Below are 12,798 nucleotides of genomic sequence, written 5' to 3' on the forward strand. Positions count from 1 at the left end.
GGATAGAGCACAGTCAGCCTGATTTCGTGAAGTCTTTTTCTTGCTGACTGCCAATGCTCAAATTCGGAGAGAATTCAATCTTTCTTGCCAAAAATTGATCCAGAAGGCACGATTTATTGCATACTGTTTAAAGGCCAAGCAAGCTGGGGGAAAATACCCTGAAACAACAAATCTGAACAATGATAAATACCCAAGGATCCACATGGTGTGAATATCTAGCCCACTGTGTTGAGGTACTGGATGCAAAGGAAATATGGTCAGCCTCAATATCCACACCAGTGGCCTCAAGACTTTCAACGAAACAGGCGAAGTTACTGTCTGCCGACTGTGATATGCAAGCATTAAAAATTTAAGGCATGGAAGCTGGGCCTCAATCCTCTATGTCGATATGTCCTTGCCATATTACCTGTCCTCTCCTTTCAAAACAATGCTGAAGCGACAACTAATGAGGTTGCTGTTCGGTCTGATCCCACTGTTGGCATACAAGTACGGGCAAGGGTATAAAGAGTCTGTTGTTAGCAAGTGCCGAGCTTGTGGAGCAGCGGAGGAACCACTAATTCATATATTGTGTATTTGCCTGAAACTGCGTCTTCTGAGAATATACTGGCTCCGTCCAATCTGGCGTATTATAAATATTCGAACATGTCACACCGCCTTAATTGAGTACATGAAAGGTGAATCAGTGCAACTGGCGGCCCGATTCCTGAAAAATTTGATGGTCTTTCTAGACTCCCCACCATATAGAACTCTAACTTGTAAAGCTGTGCTATGTTAAGTACTCCTTTTAATGTTTTTATGCTTATAGTAACCAAAACGGGGTTCTCTTTTTCTTAACTTTTGCATAAATGATTGACTCTACCTGTCTTTTAATCTTGCAGAATAAGGGAACACTATTTGATACTGTATATTTATGTGTGCTCTTATTGCAATGGTTTTAATTAATTGTGCAATAAAAATTATCTATCCATCTATCTTATGCACTATAACATCTGCCCGCTTCTTGCCTCGGGCCTTGGCGCAACCAGTTATCATTGCTAGATTAACCTATGTGCAAATGACCCAGTTTCTTAGTGTTTTCAGGATGTTCGACTAATGGTTTCATCTCAACGATTTTATTTCCCCTAACAGATGACAGTGAAAATCTGGAAAACGGAGTGGATACCCAAGGCTTATGATTTTTCTTCCGTGACTGACCCCACTACGTCATCTCCTTTCCCCGTCACCAGCCCCTCCCCAGAGGATGCGGAAGTGATGGCGCTGATGGATCTGTTGACATGGCCGGAGCCGCAAGGAATTGTCAAGTCATCCACCAGCCCATTGAACTGCGAGTGGCAAATCCTGCACCCCAAATACAACTATTCTGTAGGGGAGACCCTGGAGGTGGTCCTCACCGCCAAAGACCACTGGAATCAATCAAAGACTTATGGTGGAGACTTTTTCCGAGCCAAGCTTCATTCCCCCAAGCTAAAGGCTGGAGTGAGGGGGTTGGTGACCGACCACCAGAACGGGACATACACAATCTCCTTCTTGCTGCTGTGGCCGGGCGATGTGGTCATTTCCATCCGCCTCTTTCACTCCAGTGAAGCTGTCCAGGTCATCAGGAAAGCCAGGGAATCCCGGCCGGACAAAGTGTATTTTTCTGGTATTTTCCAAAGAAATGGAACGGAGGAGAATACTGAGTGCAATTTGGAAATAGTAGACAGACCACTGTGTGTTTATGGAGACCAAAGAATTGCAGAGACTTGGGTCTGTGTGAGGCCGAAGATCCTCCCGTGCGACTCATTGGTTTACCACATTTTTGGAGGCTACAGGAAGGTCACAGACGCAGCAGAAGACAAGCTCATAGATGGGTAATATATGTGCCTATTGGCTCAGCCATGCTTATTATAGTGATTTGGTGTCTCTCACCCTAATGGTTCCTCCCATTCCCTTAGGATATTTGTGTGCATCTGGCTCTTTACCTGGTAATCTCTTTCTATATGTCAAGTGTCTACCTAGGAAAATAGAAGACAGCTGAATCAAGGCCATCACACTACTGTGGAAGCACAGGATGCATAGGTTGTAGATCCTAAAAGTAGAGAATCTTCGGGCTAGTGACCGGCTTACATATGGCTGTGCTCAATGCTCAGTGGCATGTGTTTAATCACCTGCTTGGAAACTATTTATATTTCATAAACAAACTCTCAAAGATGGAGTTTGTTTGTAAAATGCAAATAAATCAGTGGCCTTGATGCACAGGTAATTATCTGCCAATACATCAAGGCCACTGATTATTTCCTCTGCCCATTACTGCCATGCCTCGCATACTGGTCCGGGCAGGAATATCAGGTGACAGTCGCCACCCTCGAATAGGCCAGTGCAACCATCATTGTAACCCAGCAGTCGTATGTCGGACAGGCTGCCGGGTCAAGGGTTTCCATCGGTTGAATTGGCTGAAAATCCACGGACGGAAACCATGAAGTAAACCCAACTTTAAAATAAGCAGTGGGACAGTGAGGCAGTAGGATGAGGCATGTGATATGTTTTGTTGAATGGCCCATATCTACCAACCTCTAAGTGCCCCATACCATTCTTCCTGCCCCATGGTTTCTACCTAGAGGCAAACCTCCAACTACCTACTCTGTTCCATGATGATCTCTGCCGATAAATGATCTTGAAACATATCTCACATTATTGTGCATCGTTCCATTGCTTTTCATATGTGTTCATGTTATATCATTACGAATACTTATGTATCTACCCATCTCTAAAGAACTTCGGTAGTTAGCCGTAGTTTGGAGAGGCGTTGGTAAGAGGAATCTCCTGGTGAGGGCCTTGCATGCATACTGAAGGCACCCTCCAACTGTTAAGGGGGTGCTAGATTGCTATGTGTGTGTATGGATGCATGGTTAATTTCCTCACCCCCCTTTCAGCTGTTAAGATCCATATGGAGAAATTATTCCCTCTGACAAAGTAGGATCTCTGGGACAAGCATGTGTTGAAGGATGGATGTACTGTTTTTTTAAGTGGCTTTTGACTTGTCATTTATTCGCTTCTATTGTTTGTGACTTACAGACAACTAACCAATCAGGAGTTACCTATAAAGATCCCACCAGTCCACGTCATCACCAGGAACAGCAGCCTTGGTAAGTTGGTGCCAATGTGTCAGTGGTGCAGCACTGTCGGAAGCTCTGTGAACTTTGTGTGTCCTTCTGTTGGCCACTGTTTTTTTGCCTGGTGTTTAATGCTGCCTGCACCAATGGCACTCTGTCTTTAGTTGCACAGGTCACTGCAGGAAAGACAGGTGGAGATGTAATGGGCTGGTCACTAAAAGACCAGGGACCCTGGACTAGGAGTGCCGCTAAGACTGGGGAAAGAAAGAACATGAAACAATGACTATCCTGTCAGATGTGTTCCTCTGGATCTTGTGGACTCCACCCCATCTTTTCTTTTGTACCAGCAACTCTTAGTCAAGTCAAGTCAAGTCAATACATTTATATAGCGCGCTACATACCCAGAGGGTCTCAAGGCGCTTGAAGAGGGGTGGGGAATTACTTCTCGAATATCCAGGTTTTAAGTTGCTTTCTGAATGCTAGGTGGTTTTGAGTGAGGCGAAGGTGCATGGGAAGTGAGTTCCAGGTTTTGGCTGCTAGGTAGGAGAATGATCTTCCTCCCATGGTGGTTTTGTTGACGCGGGGAACAGCAGTGAGGGCTTGGTTGGAAGAGCGCAGCTGGCGGGGGGTGGAGTGTAGAAGGAAAGACGTGTATTGAGGCATTTGGGTCCAAGTTCGTAAAGAGCTTTGTGTGCGTGGGTGAGGAGGCGGAAAGTTATCCTCTTATTGACGGGGAGCCAGTGGAGGTTTTTCAGGTGACCAGAAATGTGTTCTTTACGCGGGATGTCTAAAATGAGTCTGGCTGATGCGTTCTGGATGCGTTGGAGTTTTTTCTGAAGTTTTGAGGTGGTACCGGCGTAGAGGGTGTTTCCGTAGTCCAGGCGGCTTGTAACCAGTGCGTGGGTGACCGTTTTTCTAGTTTCGGTGGGGATCCAGCGAAATGTTTTTTTGAGCATGCGAAGAGTGTTGAAGCAAGATGAAGAGATGGCGTTGGCTTGTCTGGTCATCGAGAGTGAGGAATCCAGGATGACGCCTAGATTCCGTGCGTGATCCTTCGGGATGGGTGCTTTTCCAAGGGCCTCTGGCCACCAAGTGTCGTCCCAGGCGGAGGGGGAGGTACCTAAGATAAGGACTTCTGTTTTGTCTGAATTCAGTTTCAGACGGCTATGCTTCATCCATTCGGCTACCTCTTTCATTCCTTCATGTAGGTTGGTTTTGGCGATGTTTGGGTCTTTGGTGAGTGAGAGGATCAGTTGAGTGTCATCAGCGTAGGAGATGATGTTGAGGTTGTGTTGGCGTGCGATGGTCGCGAGGGGGCTCATGCATACGTTGAAGAGGGTGGGGCTGAGAGAAGATCCTTGTGGCACGCCGCAGATGACTTCAGTGGCCTCTGACTTGAATGGTGGGAGGCGTACTCTCTGAGTTCTCTCGGCAAGGAATGAGGTGATCCATTCCAGTGCTTTTCCTTGGATTCCGATGTTTCTGAGTCGTTGTAACAGGGTGTTATAACAGACTGTGTCGAAGGCTGCGGAGAGGTCGAGGAGGATGAGGGCGACTGTGTCTCCATTGTCCAGTAGAGTTCGGATGTCGTCTGTTGCTGCGATGAGTGCGGTCTCAGTACTGTGTTTGGCTCGGAAGCCGGACTGTGAGGAGTCGAGGGATTTGTTGGCTTCGAGGAAGGCGGCGAGCTGGTTGTTGACAGCTTTCTCGATGACTTTGGCCGGGAATGGAAGGAGCAAGATGGGGCGGTAGTTTTTGAGTTCGGTGGGGTCAGCTGTGGGTTTTTTCAGAAGGGCGCTGAGTTCGGCGTGTTTCCAGCTTTCTGGGAAGGTGCCGGAGTTGAGGGAGCAGTTGATGACGTCTCGGAGGTGTGGTGCTATGATGGAGTCTGCTTTGTTGAAGATGTGGTGAGGACATGGGTCTGTGGGGGATCCTGAGTGGATGGAGTTCATTAGGCGGATGGTGTCCTCAGTGGTGATTGGGTTCCAGTCATTAAGGATATTCAAGGGGGGTGAAGGTACGGCAGAGGGTTGGGTGGGTTGGTCTTCGGGTTGGTTGTCGAAGCTGTTGTGGATGTCTGCGATTTTGTCGTGGAAGAATGAAGCTAGTGAGTCGCAAAGGGTTTGAGAGGGGGTGATGTCGTTGGAGTTGGCAGTGGGATTGGTAAACTCTTTGACGATGTTGAATAATTCCTTGCTGTTGTGGGCGTTTTTGACTAGTCGGTCTTTGAATGCGGTTTTCCTGGCAGTCCGGATCAATTGGTGGTGTATGCGGGTGGCGTTTTTGAAGGCGTCCCTGGTGTTGGTGTTTGGGTCTTTTTTCCAGGCCTTCTCAAGGGAGCGACAGAGTTTCTTGGATTTCTTAAGATCCTCGTTGAACCAGGGGGCGTTTTTGCTGCCCCGCTTGATTTGACGTTTTTTCAAAGGTGCTAGGTTGTCGGCAGTGTTGCTTAGCCATTGAGTGAGGTTAATGGCTGCTTGGTTGGGGTTCGATGAGTAGGCAGGGGGGTTTTGAAGAAGCGATGTGGAGATCTGGTCGATGGTGATTTTGTTCCAGTTTCTTCGCAGGGTAGGTTGAGGATGGTTGTGGGTTGTGGTCTTATTGTAAACAAAGTGAACGCAGCTGTGGTCCGTCCATTGGAGAACTGTGGTTTGACTGAAGGAAATATGTTTGCTGGAGGTGAAGATAGGGTCGAGAGTGTGCCCTGCGTGGTGTGTGGGGGTATTAACAAGTTGTTTGAGTCCGAGGTTGGCGAAATTGTCCAGAAGGGTGGTGGTGTTGTTGTCGTTGCCCTTTTCCAGGTGAAAATTGAGGTGTCCCAATAGGATGTAGTCCTCGGAGGAGAGGGCGTGTTGGGTGATACAATCAGTGATGTCTTCAGTGAATTGTGCACGGGGTCCTGGTGGCCTGTAGAGGAGGGTGCCTCTGAGTGTGGTCTTGGTGTCGGTGTGGATCTGGAAGTGAAGGTGTTCGGCGCTAGAGAGGTTGACGTCCGAGCTGGATGAGATGCGGATGGAGTTCTTATGAACGATGGCGATGCCTCCTCCTGTTTGGATGGTGCGATCTTTTTGGATGATCTTGTAGCCTTCCGGGATGGCTATGGTGATGTCTGGGGCTGAAGAGGCATTCATCCAAGTTTCTGTTAGGAAGGCGACGTCTGGAGAGATGGTGTCTAGTAGATTCCAAAGGTCGATGGCGTGGCTGTGGACTGATCGGGTGTTGAGTAGGATGCATTTTAGGTGGTTGGTGACAGATCTATGTTTTGTGTTAGTGGGTGAGGAATTGGTTTTTGTGCCGTCAAACTTGCAGGAGTTGCATGTGAAGGGTCCATGGGTGTGTCCAGGTGCTGCTTGGGCGCAGTTGGGGAGTCGGCCGGGGTTTAGTGCAAGGAGGGAGGAGGAATCGTATGTAATGCGGGTGGGCTGGGACTTAAGGGAACCAGGAGGTCTGGCGCAGGGCGCGGTCCTGGCGCGGACGGGCGTAGACGGGCTTACCTTTGGCGCACCTTCAGCGCAACTGGGGCACGACCGCTGCGCGTGAACGCTGCACGAGAATGCATCTGTCATCTATGGTTGGAGGAGGGGGAGGGGCGAGGGAGGGTCAGCAGGGAGGCACGGCGGGCTGTGGGGGTCAGGCTCTGAGGCACCAACAACAAACAACAACACGCGTAAGATGGCGGCAGCGTGGGGAGAAACGCAACTGGAGGTAGGCTGGGGCTCAGGTGACTGACTGTGTTAGCAGTAGGGTCGCGCTATGTCAATTAGCGTTAGAAAATCGAGCGCCGTACAAACAATGCCCTCAAAGCTTTCCTTTATGTGCAACAGTGAGCGCCGTGTCAGCAGTCCCCCAGAGGCTTTAGAAATGTCCCAAAAGGAGTAAATATCCCTCGCGCTGCAGCGTTAACCAGAGTAGTGGGTTAAATAAATATCAATGGCAAAGGCAAATCACACAACAATGCGGCTCTGAGCAACGATACCAGGCAGGAGCAGGCAGCAGGGTAAAGGGAGCGACCGCTTCTGAGCTCTTCAGGACGGTCACGGCGCGAGCGGGGTCAGGGCAGGCAGTATAGTTTGTGGGAGGGAGGGTCAGCAGGGAGGCGGGGCGGGCTGTGGGGGTCAGGCTCTGAGGCACCAACAACAAACAACAACACGTGTAAGATGGCGGCAGCGTGGGGAGAAACGCAACTGGAGGTAGGCTGGGGCTCAGGTGACTGACTGTGTTAGCAGTAGGGTCGCGCTATGTCAATTAGCGTTAGAAAATCGAGCGCCGTACAAACAATGCCCTCAAAGCTTTCCTTTATGTGCAACAGTGAGCGCCGTGTCAGCAGTTCCCCAGAGGCTTTAGAAATGTCCCAAAAGGAGTAAATATCCCTATCTGGTTTAGTTTACAATGGATTAAATCTTCTTGCCATTTAGGAGCCTGTTGGTTTCAAATTGCTTCTAAATGATCAAGCGGTCCTTTGATATTGTCTTTTTTTTACCTGATACTTTTTCTAGACCTGTCAGAATTCATAGTGTTCGATCATTTCATCTTCGATCTTGGCTTATGCTTTTGATAGACTTGCATTGAAGTTCCTATGCCTTCACTGTCAAATTTGTACAAGGAATTTAAGAAGCCTTGTGAGCTTCCATTAAGGATTTTTTCTCTTCAGATTCCTTTCCGGTACCTGATGAACCCTGACTAATTCTTTACTTGAAAGTACAGTTTATCAACAAGGTCCACCTCACGTAGAGTCAGTGTGTATCCTGATGTTCATGGAATACACAATGTGTGTTAAAATACCCCTCACACACCAAAAGGGCCCTTGGTGTCATGCTTCATCATTGGGGTCTTCTCGCCCCGCTGCGGGACGGGGCAGTGCTGCGACAAGCGACTACGCTGGAGCACCTTTTAATGTGGGTGCTATGTGAGTGAATAGGAGTGAGTGTCAGTAGGGTCAGGGGTGATATATAAGTGATGTTATAAAATACCTGGCCTAGTGGTAGAAAAAACTATTTAGTAGACACTGGCTGGCATTGTTAAAAAAAGTGATTCGGAGAGACAAAGCAAGTTAATGGGCTTACTCTCCTGTGCGGGTCATCATGTTTCGGGGCGCTATGCCCCTTCGTCCGGACCGGGGTCAGATCCCCTTGTCACTCACTAATGTCTTACCACAGTAAAAGTAGTAAATATTAAGGTGTATGTACTTTTACTGTGGTAAGACATTAGTGAGTGACAAGGGGATCTGACCCTGGGCCGAAACATGTTGACCCGCACAGGAGAGTAAGCCCACACTCTTTTTAAGGCACTTTTCCATCACAAATTCCGTTTTTTCCAACCTTTTGGACCCAATGAAGACAATTGGCTACTGACCTCTACAGTCGGTGCCTGAGGGTTCTTTTTCTTCACTGAGCACGTGCACCCTATTTCTTTACTAAATCTCAGTATTTCTAGATGGTGGTAATTCCTATTCTGTCTATTGACACAAACTGGCTTTGTGACTTTTCCTTTGTCATTCAATTTTTCTTGTATTTTGACACTCTTCTGTTGATTACTATACATATGGTTGTTTATATGCCTGCTGCCTGTGTTTGGATTTAGCTGTGTGGGTGTGCCTTCCTGTGATAGTGTGCGTCTTTGTCTTTTACTTGATCGTTGTTGTTTCTGCCGCGGTTGTTTCACTTGTCCGGTCTGAAAGAAGCATTATAATTGGCTTTGTATGAAATGGCTCAATTTTTGTGTTTATCATTTACAGATACAAAGAAATTGCCAGCTTGTGCTCCAGGACAGCCAGTCCCCCAACCTTCTGGATACTATTATAATGACACCTGGACAACACTGGCGTGCTCCCACCAGACATTCCACACACCACCTGAGGCCAGCGCCTGCCTCAGGGGGAAGATAGTCTACATGTTCGGGGACTCCACCCTAAGGCAATGGTGGGAATATCTTCTGAGCTTCATTCCTTGTAAGTAACAATGGCTTTGCAAGCCAGATAATCACCAACAGGCTTACAGAGCTTTAATGTACTCTAAAATGACACCTTATACCCCTCACTTACCAATCAATGTCCCTGCCCTCTCAGATCACCTCCTTCTCAAGTCCTCCACCCCTCACCCTCTCCCATTCTTCCATCCTCTAAGAAGTTATTTCAAAAAGCCTCTGACAACTTTATTAGGCATGTTAGGAGGGGTGTAACCAGCATGGCAGGAGTATCAATCAATCAATCAATCAATCAAATCAATAAAAAAAAACTTTTATTTGATTTCATTAAAATCATAAAAGGGTGGACCACCACCATGTTTCATAAAACCAAAGATCAACATTTTAAAGCTGGAAGTTAAATAGAGACAAGAGTTGTAAGAGGGTGAAAAGACAGAAGAGGTTTGTTAAGAAATTAAAACATTTTATGCATTTTTATGCTTCCTTTTCCAAAAGTTTGTAACATGATGAAGCCGTCCTGGACAGTTAGCTGCTAATACATTAAAAAAAATTATATGATCAGAGCAAATAAATAGCTGTGTACAATTATTTTCAAGCTGCTTGTGTTAAATCGCTACTTTTGTCCAGTTCTTTTGCCGCCATTTTCCGAACGTTTATGGCTCTACTGGGCAATTGAATAGACGTCCTTCCGAGGCATTTTATAACTGCCACTCTGCATGTCCTTATTTGTGCATTTCCTAGTGCCTCTCACAAAACCGATTTCCTGATTGCTAGTAGTACGGGGCAGATACATAGGAGGTGCAACAAAGACTCGTCCCCTTGTCCACATAGCCGGCATGCTTTAGTTGGCCATGTGTGTTTTCATTTGGGCGTTAGGTCCTTCGTAGGGTATACCCCCAGCCTCAGCAATGTCAAATAATGCTTTTTGTAATATGAGAAATGTGCAGACAGGTACTGTTGGGGTTTTAGAATCTGGTACGATTGTATCACTACCCAAGCGTGATTTTTGCGATAGACGTTTTATCGGTTAGTAGGGATGTTCTTTGGATCGTATTATTATTCACAATTTTTTTAAATCCGGAAAACGTTTTGATGATCAACCAAGCCTCCTCTAACTGTAGTGCCTGAAGCGAGTTTTGTAACACTGATGTAATAGAGTTTTTTAGCCTAGTTTGCATTTCAATCTCCACCAAACAGCGATGTGCTAAAGTGTTCTCTTCGGCAGCTCTCATCCTCCAGTAATATTTAACTAGTGTGCCTTGTCTGGCTGGTTGCTGGTTTTTTAATCCTTATTCCAGTCGGATTTGGGCTTGCGAGATATATCAGGGAATTGAAAACAAGCAATTGAAAAGGGTGGATTGCGCTGTGTTTAGTGCTATGGCGTCTTTGGTATTCAATATTTCTGAGCCGTATGCGATGGAGGGTAGAAATTTAGCAGCGATTACTTTGAGCAAGTGCCCATTTGTACAACCTGAAAGCTTTTGATGTAGACTTTTAAATGCAAAGAGTGGTTGTTTGGCTTTCGAGCGCCCTTGGTCCAGATGTTGTGTGTAGTTGAGGTGGCAGTCCAGTTGGAAGCCTAAGTATTTATATGAAGACACTCTGATCAATGGTTTCTCATCTAATTTCCAGATACATTTAGTTTTTTTACTTGTGGAATGGTGTTTGGAGAAGCACATCACCTTAGTTTTTTTATGGTTGATAGTGAGTTGAACTGCAGTGACGTAGGCTACAAGTTTGGAGATTAGTCGCTGCAGACCTAGTGGGGCTTGTGCTAATAGGACTATATCGTCCGCGTATTGAAGACTTGGAGTTGGAATTTTGCCCAATCTTGGGGGTCAGCTTGAACAGGTTGAAGGGGTTTATCTAGGTCTGCGGTATAAATGTTGAATAGGCAAAGGGGGCCAATAAACACCCCTGTTTTAGGCCGTTGGATGTTGCAATCTTACTAGTTACGCTGCACCCATCTCCTTTCCTTATTTGGACCCATGTGTCCGAGATGATGGTCGCCAAAAGCTTTGTTGGTACCCCCCAGCTTTGCATCTTAGCCCATAGTATGGCCCTCAATACCTTATCGAACTCAGCTTTGAGGTCTACGAAGCAAGCGTACAAGGTGTTTGAATTTGATATGGCTTTATTAGGTAAGAGCATGACTGCAGAGATGTTTGTGAGGGTGCCCATCCCTGCCCTGAATCCAGTTTGATTGGTAGGAATAAGGTTTGACTGGCGAACCCAATCCTCTAGGTCTAGCAACAGGTGTGAAGCATACATTTTTGCCTCCACATCGATTAATGCAGAAGCCTGTAGTTGATTGGGTCTGAGCGTGCGTCTGACTTGTCGATTGGATTTAGGATACTACCTCACCAGGAGTCGGGAAGCGTACCGGATACCAGGGCTTGAGTGAAGAGAGAGGTCAGGAGACTGGACCAAAATGAAGGGTTGTGATGAAACGGCATTTGGCAAGCCATTAGGACCTGGTGCTCCCTCCGTTCTCAACTTGTTGATAGTTTTAAAGACTTGCTCTTGTGATATCTACGGAGAAAGGTCGGATGTGTTTAGACTTGGGGTGTCATTAACTGGTCCAGCATTGAAATCTCCTGTTAGTATTCCTTGAGTTGGAATGCCTGGGGATGGAGTTTCATTATAAAAATGTTCGATGTGGGCTCTCCAGGTGTCCTCCATTACATCCGAGTTGTGATGTCGGTGCCTGCCATTTATTATTTGGTTGATGGTTTTCCAAAAGAGTTTTGAATCTCATTGTTTGCTAGTTTGGAGGAGTTTTGCCCAGGTGTGTTCATTGTACATTTTCTTGGCACCCCTGATGTCCTGTTTTAAGTCTTTTTTTGTTCAAGATATCAGTAACAGAATTTCCGGGAAAGATTCTAAATTCCTGTTTCTTTACTTATATATTTATTCAAACATTGCTTTTGTTTCCTCAAGTTGTTGGTGAACCAAGGTGCCCCTGGTTGTCTTCCGGTTTGCGGCCTTTAGTCAGGGTCGGGAATTTGTTGTGTAATTCATGAATGAAAGACTCCCAGTACCTTGGGCACAATGCTTCTGTTATGACACTATTTGAGAGGCTGATGCATTGTCACATGATATCGTCGATCCATTCACATTTCCAGGTTAGCCGTTTAAGATTGTAGCTTTGGGTTAAGTGAAGCACGTGAACACCCACTTATCAAATCATATCGAGGCAGCGGAAGGCCTGGACCCTTCACAATCTGGGTTCAGGCCAAATCACAGCACCAAATCAGCCCTACTAGCAGTGACCAATAACATCAGGATGACACTGGAAAGTGGGGGGTTTATGATTCTGGTGCTGTTGGATTTGTCCGCTGCCTTCAATACGGTGTCTCACAAAGTGCTTCTCGGCCGTCTGAGGGATGTAGGGCTGGGAGGTGCAGCCCTGTCCTGGGTGGAAAGCTTCCTCTCCTGCCGCTCTCAAGAAGTCAGGCTGGGCTCCCATAAATCCATCTCCAGGGAGCGGAGCTCACCAGGGGTGTGCCACAGGGCTCATGCCTAAGCCCCACATTATTTAATGTGTATGTGGCCCCCCTGGCCGACTTAGTGAGGTCCTTTGGGTTTACCCCGGTGTCTTACGCCGATGACACCCAACTTCTGTTCCCTTTTAAAACTTTTACACCTGCCTTGCAAAAATCTTTTGCAGAAGGCATGAGGGCTGTGTCAAAGTGGATGGCTGAGAACTGCCTACAATGTAATGTGGGCAAAACAGAAGTCCTACTATTTGGGGAAGCGGTGACATTGTGGTCTGGTGAGTGGT

General features: G+C 46.8%; 1 protein-coding gene across 1 annotated transcript in view; it reads left to right on the forward strand.

Moving 5' to 3' along the window:
* The window catches only part of LOC147678401 (NXPE family member 3-like), a 197,818-nt gene that overhangs the window by 140,596 nt on the left and 44,424 nt on the right, over positions 1-12,798 (forward strand). The window contains exons 2-4 of the mRNA XM_086946576.1: positions 1,129-1,850; positions 3,055-3,125; positions 8,827-9,039. Coding sequence (XP_086802702.1) covers positions 1,129-1,850; positions 3,055-3,125; positions 8,827-9,039 — 1,006 coding nt within the window. The remainder of the gene's footprint in view (positions 1-1,128; positions 1,851-3,054; positions 3,126-8,826; positions 9,040-12,798) is intronic.

Source organism: Lissotriton vulgaris, chromosome 12 (genome assembly GCF_964263255.1).
Source record: "Lissotriton vulgaris chromosome 12, aLisVul1.2, whole genome shotgun sequence".
Classification (NCBI taxonomy): Eukaryota; Metazoa; Chordata; class Amphibia; order Caudata; family Salamandridae; genus Lissotriton; species Lissotriton vulgaris.